The sequence below is a fragment of the Rhinopithecus bieti genome, unplaced genomic scaffold, assembly GCF_001698545.2.
Source record: "Rhinopithecus bieti isolate Rb0 unplaced genomic scaffold, ASM169854v2 scaffold_9656, whole genome shotgun sequence".
Taxonomy (NCBI): Eukaryota; Metazoa; Chordata; class Mammalia; order Primates; family Cercopithecidae; genus Rhinopithecus; species Rhinopithecus bieti.
The window spans coordinates 784,745-797,479 of NW_016806205.1; the positions used below are offsets into that span (position 1 = coordinate 784,745).

The following is a 12,735-nucleotide window of genomic DNA, read 5'->3' on the forward strand; positions in this document are numbered from 1 at the left end:
TACATATCTCTCTTTTTTTTTTTTTTTTTTTTTTTTTGAGACAGGGTCTTGCTCTGTCACCCAGGCTGGAATACAGCGGCGTGATAATGGATCACCACAAGCCTCAACTTCCCAGGCTCCAGCGATCCTCCTACCTCACAGCCTCCCAAGTAGCTGGAACCAAAAGTGTGCTCTACAACAACCAGCTAATTTTTGTATTGAGATAGGTGATTTGGTTTGGCTGTGTCCCCCATCTTGAATTGTAGTTACCATAATCCCCACGTGTCATGGGAGGGACCCGGGTGGGAGATAATTGAATCATTGGGGTGGTTACCTCCATGCTGTTCTCGTCATAGTGAGTTCTCATGAGATCTGGTTATTTTATAAGGGGCTTTTACCCAACTTTGCTCTGCACTTCTCCGTGCTGCCACCAGGTGAAGAAGGATATGTTTGCTTCCTCTTCTGCCATGATTGTAAGTTTCCTGAAACCTCCCCAGCCATGCTAAACTGTGAGTCAATTATACCTGTTTCCTTTATAAGTTACCCAGTCTTGGGTATGCCTTTACTAGCAGCATGAGAACGGACTAATACAATGGGTTTTCACCATGTTGCCCAGACTGGTCTCAAAGTCCTGAGCTTAACGCATCCACCCACCTCAGCCTCCCAAAGTGCCATGATTACAGGCGTCAGCCACTGCACCTGGCCAAAATAAATATACTTTAAACAGAGAAGAAAAATAAAAAGTACTAGGGAAAGAGGTACACTTTTAAATAAGGTAATCAGAAAAGGCCTCACTGAGTGATGCTTAAATAAAGACCTGAAGGAGGTGAGGGAACAAGGTTCCCAAGTGGCTATGGGAGGCTGGGTTTTCAGGAAGGAGCAACGGCAAGTGCAAAAGCCCCAAGCTAGGAATATCCCAGGCATATTCAAGTAAGAACAAGAAAGCCCATGCAGTTGGAGTGAATGACAAGAGATTAGTAGAAGTTTAGAAAAGGAAAGAGCAGAAGGGGCTAGACCATAAGAGACACTGAGAAGTTGGTAGGATTTGTGGTTTGAAGGCACAGAGGAGACTTGTTAGAGCTGTGGTACTAAAGGGAGTGAACTGCAAAAGGGGTTGTTATTGAAAAACTGAGCAATTGAAAATGCGATCAGGGAGGGGTTTTTTTTTAATCAATAACGATAAGGTCTAGCATGTGACCCACAGAGTGTGGGCTGAGGTTGAATAGAGAGCAGTATTATTATAAGGAGGGATAGAGAGAGTGATCTAATCTAATGATGCGAGATTCAAAGTCAGAGGTTTTAAAGAGGAGGGAAAAGCTACTTGAAAGCAGAAGGGAGGATCAAGGAGGGGACCTAGGCAGCCTCCAAGGCCAGTGGTAGATCAGGGAGAGGAAATTACCATCATTCGAGAGGGCAGCAGAAGAAGCAACGTTCTTCAAGAGAGGCAGGTTTTGATTAGAATTAAAAGGTGAAGGTACTGTTCAGAAAAAAACATTGACCTCAGAAATTTGTGCTAATGAATGACCCAGTTTTTGAAGGCAGAGTGGAAGGGTATGGGGCACTGGAGAGAAGTGGGATGTGGAGTCAGAATACAGTGGTTGGAAACTAATAGTCTGGGCTTCTTGTGAGGACTGGCATGAACAACGATCACAGGATGGCAGTGGAGAGCAATGAATGATAGCGGGATGAGCAGGAGAAGCATCTTTCCAGAAGCAGTATTCAAGCGCCCCCTTTTTTTTTTTTTGAAACGGAGTCTTGCTCTGCCACCCAGGCTGGAGTGCAGTGGCCGGATCTCAGCTCACTGCAAGCTCCGCCTCCCGGGTTTACGCCATTCTCCTGCCTCAGCCTCCCGAGTAGCTGGGACTACAGGCGCCCGCCTCGTCGCCCGGCTAGTTTTTTGTATTTTAAGTAGAGACAGGGTTTCACCGTGTTAGCCAGGATGGTCTCGATCTCCTGAACTCGTGATCCGCCCGTCTCGGCCTCACAAAGTGCTGGGATTACAGGCTTGAGCCACCGCGCCCGGCCTCAAGCGCCCCTCTTTACTCGTCACCATGGATGCCTGAAGGCACGAGAAGGGCCCGTCTTACTCCAACCACAGCAGAGTCCCTCATCTTGCTCACTCTTGTTCTGTTTAGCGTCATATACTGTCTCCTTTTCCATATTAGATCATAAGCTTTGAAGTCAGCAAGAATATTTTTTTATGCTGTTTGAATTCCCCTGTTGATTGCCAGTAATAGACTACCCAATAAATATTCGTTCAAAGAAAAATTGAATACTTCTTACTGGAAGGAAGGGAAGGTTGAAAAAAAACAAATGATTTCCTACTCAGACTTTTCTCTGAGAACTTCTTAAAGTTCCCCATCCTTGAAATTCTTCTGAGTCCAGTCCTAGAAGACCAGGTGCTGCTATAAAACTTGGTGCTTTGTGAGCACCAATAAATGCTTTGGGAACATCTGCTGATGAAAGACCAGAGATAGCTCTCCTTTCCCAAGCGGTAAGAAGTCACAATTCTTCTTATAATAATACTTGCCATCATTGTGGAGGAGGGAATCAACAGCCAAGCCAAAGTGTACTTCTGTATGGACATTTCAACCTACTGTGGTTTTTCTGGAGTATCTAGCCAAATGTAGTGATGATCAGGAAGTGATGTTACTTGGTGATAAGTGACAAGGATGATGGTCTTGCTACACGCAAGGGTTTGGCAATCCTGAAGATCTGTTATCACCAGGTCTGAACTAGCCTCTTCACCATTAAGGAACCAACAAGATATGGGTCTACCAGACAATGTGATAGTGAGGCAGGAAAAGCTCAGCATTTGGAAACAGACCTAGAATCAGACACTTAGAAAGTATGTGACCAAACAGCTGAGTCTCTGCCAGAAGGTGACCACTATCAGCTCTGCCATCTGGCCTTCACCAAGGCAAAGCCACTGACACTAGACCCACATTTGGTCACAGGGTTCCATATGGAACTCGGTGGGCTTCTGAACTCATCTGTCTGCCCTAAAAATATGGTCCTCTGGCTTTTCAAATGCACAAATATAATCACATCATTCATTTACTTAAATCCATTTAGTGGCATCCCATTACCCTAAGCCTCAGTCTGAACTCCCTCACCTGCCCCAAAAGGCCCTCAGGATGTAAACACCACCAACCACTCCACCTCATCTCTTAGCTCTTCTTTTACCACTTTCCCTCGTATACTTTATATTCCAACAAACTCAAACTTCTGTCCACTCCTAAAACATTCAACTCTATACTTGCTATTGGCCTGACAGCTTCATAAGTGCTTTTAACCTTCTTCACCTGGCTAACTTTCAGGTCTTAGCTTACATGGCACATCCTCAGGGAAGCGCTCCTTGCCTCTCAGATGGGTTAGGTCTCTCTCTACTGTATGTTGTTTCACACACAGATCTCACATCTCTATAACTACTTGCTCAATGTTTTCTCTCCCCCACTAGACCATTATTTCTACAAGTCAGCTACTGTGGCTGTCTTGGTCACCACTGGCAAAGTCCTGCCCAATGCCTATGACAAACGCAATTAAAAAATTTTTTTAAAGTTAGATGGTTATACTATCCTTCTTAACATGATTGACAAAATGTGAGTGCTACATATCTCAGGCCATTCTAGCTACAAGCTAAGAATCTTTCCTTTACTGTACCCAGAAGAGTATCTTGAACCAACTCAGTATCTTTTAAACAAATAAATCCCATAAAATAATATCCCCCAAATTGTTTAATTCAGTAAAATATGAAGTTGAGGCCACTTAAAACACTGTATTTTATTTTAACTTTTCTATTGTTTTGGTCACATGTAAAGAATAAAATGAAAACAAGACACTACTGTGTCACATCAAGAAATAACTTTATCCAAAAGGAATTTGAATGTAAGATATATTTAGCATCAATTCATATATTAGTAACTGATACATGTATTGTCAAGTATGACATCCAGAAAAGCACAAAACATTTTCTAACACGTTCCACCAAACTTCTGGCGTACTTTATGTGTCATTTCCATGACTACCAACCACACATATAGAGACTAGGGGATACTTAGTGAAGACGGCTTTCCAGGAAGTTTATAAAATTGGAAAAAAAAAAAAAGGCAGGTCAAAATACAGCATAAGTAGCAATGGGGCCCTTAATTTACTTTGGAAAGATTGTCTGAGGCACCACTATAATGAACAGTTGTAAATCCCTGATCAGACTTCAAATTTTTCTGGTCTTAAAATGTCAATTCTAACCACAAGGTTAGGTGACTAGATTAGCTGGTATACTATTTCCTCTGTGCCACCATCTGTAAGGAATATTACATCTATCCTGGACACTGTCACTCCGATATATATTAGTAATAGATCTGATTATATGAGGTGTGAAAGTCAATATGTGTAATTTTTCTTTAAATGCATTTTAAGAAAAAATAGCACTTGAATGAATGGTGGCACACCAGGGAAAAGGACTATTTTAATATAAAACAATATTAAATCAGCATGTGATGAGGTTGAGTGCTGAAACTGTGAAAACTGATAATTTAGAAATTGTAAACGCTTTTATTAGAAATTGTAAAAAGGCACCAATTACCCTAGTTTGCTGGAATCACAGTTCTTATGAATAATAGCATCTACTGATGAACATGACATGAATTAAATGTTTTTAGATTTTAAAACAATTTTAAAATAGAATAATTTTGATAAAATCAGAATATAAAATAATGAAGACCAAATCCAATGGACAGTGATTAACTGTTATTCGGATGAAGAAAACCAGGAATGCTCATGACCAGCAGTTCCCAAGTACCTTGTGCAGGTGACTCAGGGGATGCTGAGGAGTTGGTTAAGGAGAAGGAGGATACGGCCAGTGACTGGGACCCTGCCTCAGCACCAAACAGATAAGCTCACTTCTGTGTTTTATTGTACATTGAGAATATGTGTAAATCACTTTTTTAAAAGATTTCCTGTGATTAAAAGAGAAAATTCTGAAAACCACAGCAACATATCTACGCTGTTTCCAAGCATACAAACAGAATTAGAACATCTGAGACAACTATGGCTCCAAACAATCAGAAGGGTTAGTTTTCTTTTCTCCTATTGATAATGTCAAAATGATGTGTCATCTATTGAGCCATACTATGGAGTAGCAGGCTACTAGTTAGGGCCTTCCCCAGTTAACAGCACATATCCAAAGGACAGCTAGCCAAGTGGGAGGGTGGTAGGTAAATGCTCACCTGGGCTAGGCAACCATCACAGCAAGTAGGTCCCCTCTCAGCCTGGCCTTGGCAATGAGCTGCTTCTGAGAAGCCACAGCTATCTGTGGTTGAGAGCTCACTCCCTTGAGGCTTTGCAGAGAACAAGAGACATGGGCTGTGGGGCAGCATTTCAATAAAACTGAGAGGCACATCAACATGGCACTGTATGCATCCACTTAAGGATATATGATCAACATGCAATTTCAAAAGGTAAATTATTAAAGATAATTGGCCAATGTATAGATATGCATAGTTTTTAGCACATAGGCCCTCAATAAAATATTACTGAATCTATTCCAAAAATGTAATGTTCACTAAGTAATACGCTGTAAAAGGTCAAAGTCAGGAAAAGAAATTCAACTCTTAAAAAAAAAAAGCACATAAAATCCACTCTATCTTAATGCAGCAGTTGGAAAAGTTTTCTTTTTTCTTTCCTTTTCTAAGTTGCAGTAGGTTTTATACCTAATAAAGTCTGTTCTAGACATAGGAAATAGTACATTATTAAATTGTAAAATGCAATTTTGATTAACAGATAACTGGTATCATGAGTTTAAAAATCAGATGAAAATGGCACTTAAAAAAAGGAAAAAATGACTAAGTGTATCTACACAAATCAATGTGTGGGACCTTAGCAAGGAAAGTATAAAATATTTTTTTTAGTAAGTAGTTTTTCATTAGTTAGAAGGAAATGGAATTCTGAATTTCACCTTATATATTTGGTCCTCTTATCTTTCCTGGACAAAACAGTCCTAACTGTTTTAACAAATCTCAATTAAAGTAATCTAATAATGTAGAATTCAGGACAACCTACCATCTGTGCATCTACAATATCCTGAAAGTCATGCTCAGTTAATGAAAAAAAAAAAAAAAAAAGCCAAATCTGAACATGTTTACAGTTTTCCACAATAAAATAAAATATCTAGAAAGGCAAAATAAAAATGGTTTACTTACATGAGGTTATTTTTACTTGTTGATTGTACATTTAAAAAACTGAGTATGTGGCTTTTCCTGCTCATTCAGTACTTTTCATAAAGTCCCAAGCTGAGTGCATGCTGTTTTGTAAACCATAGTGTCTACACTGTAGCAAAAATCAGATGCACAGGAAGGTAATTTTTACCTTGCAGAAAAGCACTGTATACAGAGTGAGGAACAAATTTGATATCATATAATTTAAGGAGCTCTCATAACCAGGTATGGACATTGGCTTATAAAACATACACTGTGAATCAGGCACAGCAACCTGCAAACCACATCATCCCAACAGTTTTCCATTCTTCCTATTGAGAAACATTTAAAAACAGCATTTTCATCACATGAAAGTAAACAAAAACAACAACAAAATAAGCTTTCCTCACACTAATTTCTAATTCAAAGAGCTTTACTGCAATTACTGTAAATCACTATCAATTACTGAATTGACTGGGCAAAGATGGACTTGGCACTGTCCCCCCAAAAGAGCCTAGAAAGAATGCTTTAAACAGATATAATCCATAGAGAAAGAGATTTACATCATAAATGCTGGGGGCAAAAAGTACATAGAATGACAGATACATGATTTAGGGTGAGAGATGGCATTGCTCCACATAACACAAAAGAATTCTGTTGAAGTGGTCACTGCTTCTGTTGTTTCGTGGCTGGGTTCTTGGGAGGAAGGAGTTTGTATGTATTGAAGTAGCCCACCACCTGCTGGGGAATCTCTGCCAAGACACACTGAGCAAGTGCTTCTTTTGGAGCCTTGTGAAAAACAAAATCAACGTGACTTTATTAGCAACTGAATTTTCCTGGCTTTTTCATAAAAGAGACTAGGGATACTTCAGCAGCCACTAAAATGAAGCAATTCTAATTCACAGGCCTGTACCTTTTCTTAGGAACAGTCCATGAAATATGGAATGACCTAACTAGCCAAAGTTACTTATGATTGCTATTACTATCCCTGCTAACATTTGTCAAGTCCTTTTTTGGTGCCGGCATTCGAACATTTGATGATTTTGTTGTTTTATAACTTTTAAATGTGGGTCTTTCATTCACTTGGTATATATATATATATTTTTTACTTCTTTTATACAATTACAGATTCATAGGAAGTTGCAAAAACAATAAGAAAAGGTACCATGTACCCTTCACCCAGATTTCTCCAAAGGTAACATCTTACATAACTACAGCATAGTATCAAAGCCAGGCAGCTGACATTGGTATGGTTCACAGAACTTACTCTGATTTATAATTTTACATGTACTAATTTGTGTGTGTTTGTGTGTGTGTGTGTGTGTGTTTCTGTATAATTCTATGCAATTTTGTCATCTGGGTAGATCTGTGTAACCATCACTACAATCGAGATACAGAACTTCCCCAACACCACAAAGATCCCTACCTAACATTACTACTTTATAATCACAACACTCCACTTCCTCCCTTCCCATTGCTGGTGGGAATGTTAAATGATACAGCCACTTTGGAAGAGTTTAACAACTGCTTTAAGAATTACACATGCAACTACTGTATAACCCAGCAACTGTAGTCCTAGGTATTTATCCCAGAGGAATAAAAACTTACGTTTGCACAAAAACCCATGCATAGGCTGGGTGTGGTGGTGCACGCCTGTAATCCCAGCACTTAGGGAGGCCGAGGCAGGTGGATCACTTGAGGTCAAGAGTTTGAGACCAGTCTGGCCAACATGGTGAAACTCTGTCTCTACTAAAAAATAGGGAAAAATAGCCAGGTGTAGCGGTGCACACTTGTAATCCCAGCTACTCGGGACGGGAGGCTGAGGCACGAGAATCACCTGAATCCAGGAGGCGGAGGTTGCAGTACTGTACTCCAGCCTGGGTGACAGTACTCCACTGTACTCCAGCCTGGGTGACAGAGTGAGACTGTCTCAAAACAAAAACAAAACAAACAAACAACAACAAAAATCCATGTGTAAATGTTTATAGTAGCCTTGTGTATGAGAGAGAAAAACAGGCAACAGCCAGATGTCCTTCTGTGGTGAAACAGTTACACAAATGGTGGTGCATCCATACCATGGAATATGACTCGGCAATAAAAAGCAGTACTTGCAAAAACGTGGTTATTCTCGAGAGAGTGATGCTGAGTGGAAAAAAAGCCAATCCCAAAAGGTTGCATATTTTATGATTCCATTTCTATGACATTCTTGAAATGACAAAATCATAGAAATGAAGAGCATAGTAGTAAGAACCCTTCCTTCTAAGGGTTAAGGAAGGGCTGGAAGGAGAAAGGAGGGGATGTGGCTATAAAAGGGCAACAAGAGGGATCCTTGTGATGCATCTTGATTATACCTCTGTAAGTATCCTGGTTGTGATTCTGTATTATAGCTTTGCAATATGTTACCACTGGAATAAACTGGGTAAAATAGTCTTCTAAGAGATATTCATCAAACTAAACTTCCAGCTTGAGGGGGATTTGGCATACACTTACATAAGAGTTTTTTCCATGCCGGGCGCGGTGGCTCAAGCCTGTAATCCCAGCACTTTGGGAGGCCGAGACGGGCGGATCACGAGGCCAGGAGATCGAGACCATCCTTGTTAACCCGGTGAAACCCCGTCTCTACTAAAAAATACAAAAAACTAGCCGGGCGAGGTGGCGGGCGTCTGTAGTCCCAGCTACTCGGGAGGCTGAGGCAGGAGAATGGTGTGAACCCGGGAGGCGGAGCTTGCAGTGAGCTGAGATCCGGCCACTGCACTCCAGCCTGGGCGACAGAGCGAGACTCCGTCTCAAAAAAAAAAAAAAAAAAAAAAAAAAGAGTTTTTTTCCAGCTGTTACAAAGGTAAAGATAAAATACTTGAGACAGTTGCAATACTATTTTAAAACAATTTATCATATAGCCTGTAAGAAGCACATAATGTACATCCTGAAGCAACACTGCCAAACCAAATTAGAGCTCTCAAATGGACAAAGGACAGTGTTCACAGGTCCTCTAGCCCTGCACACCTACTCAACTGCCTGGTTGTAGATGGGCAAAGATCTGTGTTCACTCACTTTAGTGTTTGAGTAGGGAGGAGTGGTACTCACATTCTGGAACTGTCTGAAAGGCACAAACTGGACAATATCTCTGATGGCCACTTCGCCTGATGGGGAGCGGAGACTTCCACCATCACCATCCAGAAACTCCATGGCACTAAAGTCAGCACCTCCAACTCCAACAATGATGATAGACATAGGCAGCCTGGAGGCATTAACTATAGCTTGTCTGGTTTCATCAAGGTCTGTGATCACACCATCGGTAATAATCAAAAGCACAAAATATTGCTGCCAGAAAAAAAAAACATGTCCACTGAGCAAGTCAAGCAATGGCTAATGGCATCTCTGCCTTGATAAGTCATCCAGTCTTTCTTGTTCATTTTCCTGCCAGTCTCTACCCTGGCTACCACTACGTAAAATATTCTAAGCTCCTCTGATGACAAGGAAATTGACTCTTAACAAAAACTGCAGGTTCATTAAAAGTGCAGCAGACCACAAAATAGGGTTGGCAAAATATATGGAAGCAAGACATCTAAATGTCAAAGATTAACCTTTCGGTAAGACTAGGAATAACAGTTTAACTCAAGTATTAAATATGTCAACGAGGCAAGTGGAAAACTTCATTCTCAGAAGAGCAAATAAATATAAAAATATTAGAATTAGAATACAAAAATTTTACAAACTAAAATACAAAAAAAAAAAAAAAAATAGATATGGTTTAAGTGATAAAATCATCCCCCAGATTGTGTCGCCCAAGATAAACTTTTTCAGAGAGCAGTAAAATGTTACATCAAGTAGTGACTCCATCTTTTGGGCCATTTAAGTCTAGAATAGGAATAAGATTTACAATATTAGCTAACATGTGTTGAGTGTTTACTCTGACCCAGGCATTGTGCACTTTATATGAATTATCTTATCTAACATTTTCAACAACAGTATGAGGTAGTTTCCCCTAACTTACTTCTGAATATGCCAAAGCTAAGAGAGATTTGGTATCCACAGTCCAATAGGTAATGGTTAGCTCATTCAAGTATCTTTAGTACAATAAGAAATCTTGTAACAGCATCTGATGTGGTAAGTTTCCTTAAGCTTTAATTTGTTATGTCTACTTCAAAAAGGTAGATGATATGCATTTTTTTTGGTAGAACCTATCTATGGAAGTTAGTTCAAAGGATAAAAGACTCATGAATGCCAAGTGTTATTTTGCTGTTGTCTTATTTTTAACAATCACTAGTATAACCACAACAAAAGTTACTCCCAAATCAAGAGTGACTGTGTTATTGTATCTTGCCCTGACTTTGTATTATGACAAACCAAAAAAATAGAAAAATGGCACCAGGAGCTGCTACCAATCCACATTCTTCCCATTCCCTGGCCATAGAGCACTTACAGAAGCTGTCTGCTGTTGTGTGGCTGCAGCAGCAAACCTGGCCACATGATTTATGATTGGAGAAAAATTAGTTGGTCCATAGAGTTTTATCTGAGGAAGACAAGACCGATATGCCTCTACAATGCCTTGGATTCCTAGAACAAAAAAAAAAAACAGTATTAAAAATTCTCAAGCACAGTGTGTTTATTCTGGCTAATTTGGTTATATATATCAACATATAGTACTTTAAATAGTCAAAAGTTCATATGCAGGAGTTCCTCTAAGCTATGTATTACGTAACTCCATAGGTATGCTCCATTGCAAAAACCTATAAGCTCTGTCCTCCCCCAGTAGAAGGGATTTACTTTCATCTCAGTCAAATTACTCATTAGTCTACAGTAGGACTGTTACATTTGTGCTTAATTTTAATACATGTTGGGAATGTGACTCTGAAAGAAAACCATGAAAAAGGTTCCACATCATACAGCAGATGATAAAAGGTAAGAAAGAGTTATTAATAAAATGAAAAATCATTTGCACATGTGGCCAGAGTTTCTACAAAAATACCAGATGGCAATAAAACTAATATTAATTCTAGTTAATTAACTGATACAAGTGTTTATTCAATAAGTTAAAGGTTAATCATTGTATCACAGAATGCATTAGTTCCAAATATTCACTTCCAAGTTATTTATCCATTTTGCTGCAGAAGCACTGATGTGTTTGTTTAGGGGTACTGCCCCTAAACCTGCTGGCACATTATATAACAGAAAGTTGGACAGGACCATCTGATTAACTTTGACCAATGCATGTGACACCCATGCCTAAGCAGATGTCTTAAGAACTACTGCCTGTTTTTTCCAGCTCTCTTGCTCCTTTCCTTGCCATAGGAGCAGCACATCCCAGATAAGTCTGTTCCTTCAGCCTGAGTCCCAATATAAGAAACATGGAGAGAACTACAGCCTAGTTGCACGTAAAACAAGCAAGAAATAAACTGTTGTCATTAAAGCCACTGAGATTTAGAGATTGTTTATCACAACAGCACAGCCCAGTGAAAGTTGACTGACATTGCTGGTCAAAGCACTGCTGATGAAACTTGTATCCCACACATGTACCTGTTGAATCTGCCCTTAATATCAGAGCTTTTAGGATGCAGATAGGATAACAGAAATTCTAAAGAATTTCCAACAATACTTGCTGAGATCATCACAGATACTTGCCACAAAAAAAAAAAAAAAACCTTAATGTAAATCAAAACAGGTCTCTTGCTTTTAAAATGTCCAATAGAACACAGATCAACAAAAAAGAGAAGCATATACAGTCATGTGTCACTTACCAATGGGGATAAATTCTGAAAAATGCATCGTTAGGTGATTTCATCATCATGTGAACATCACAAGATTATACTTACACAAACCTAGATGGTATAGCCTACTACATACCTAGGCTATATGGTATAGCCTATTGCTCCTAGGTTAAAAACCTGTACTGCATATTGCTATACTGAATAATGTAGGGAATTATAGCAACTGTACCTTTTCTATGTCTTTACAATAAAAATACAATATTAAAATCTTATGGGCCTACTGTCACACATGTGGTCTGTCATTGACTAAAATGTCATTTTTAGTGCATGACCATACTTGGCTTGAAAGCTTCATGAAACCAACTATCTCCTCTTAAAATGTAGGAGTTCCAATAAACTCCTCTTAGTTTATTTGAATTTAGGAACAAGTAGTCTTATGAACAACCTTTGAGAATGTAACTAATTCATATGCAGAGGTGATTTTACATGCATAAGGTCCATGTAACTAGTAGTCAATCCAGTAGTAACAAAGGCATAAATAATTCATTTAGGGCTGGGCATGGTGGCTCGTGCCTATAATCCCAGCATTTTGGGAGGCCGAGGCAGGTGGATCACATGAGGTCAGTAGTTCTAGACCAGCATGGCCAACATGGTGAAACCCTGTCTCGACTAAAAATACAAAAATTAGCCGAGCGTGGTGGCAGGCACCCGTAATCCCAGCTACTCGGGCGGGGGGCCACAGCAGGAGAATCGTTTGAACTTGGGGGGTGGAGGTTGCAGTGAGCCGAGATCACACTATCACACTCCAGCCTGGGGGACAAGAGCAAGATTTCATCTCCAAAAAAAAAAAAAAA

General features: G+C 39.7%; 1 protein-coding gene across 3 annotated transcripts in view; it reads right to left on the reverse strand.

Moving 5' to 3' along the window:
- Positions 1 to 3,743: 3,743 nt before the first annotated feature.
- CPNE3 (copine 3) overlaps positions 3,744 to 12,735 on the reverse strand; it is a 49,418-nt gene continuing 40,426 nt past the window's right edge. For 2 of the 3 annotated variants that reach the window (XM_017875195.1, XM_017875196.1), the window contains exons 15-17: positions 10,597 to 10,730; positions 9,258 to 9,494; positions 6,589 to 6,962 (exon numbers count right to left, since the gene is read on the reverse strand). In XM_017875195.1, the coding sequence (XP_017730684.1) occupies positions 6,840 to 6,962; positions 9,258 to 9,494; positions 10,597 to 10,730 (494 nt within the window). In that variant the 3' untranslated portion in view covers positions 6,589 to 6,839. Of the gene's footprint in view, positions 6,963 to 9,257; positions 9,495 to 10,596; positions 10,731 to 12,735 lie in introns of all 3 variants that reach the window. The other variant, XM_017875194.1, reaches the window with a different exon arrangement.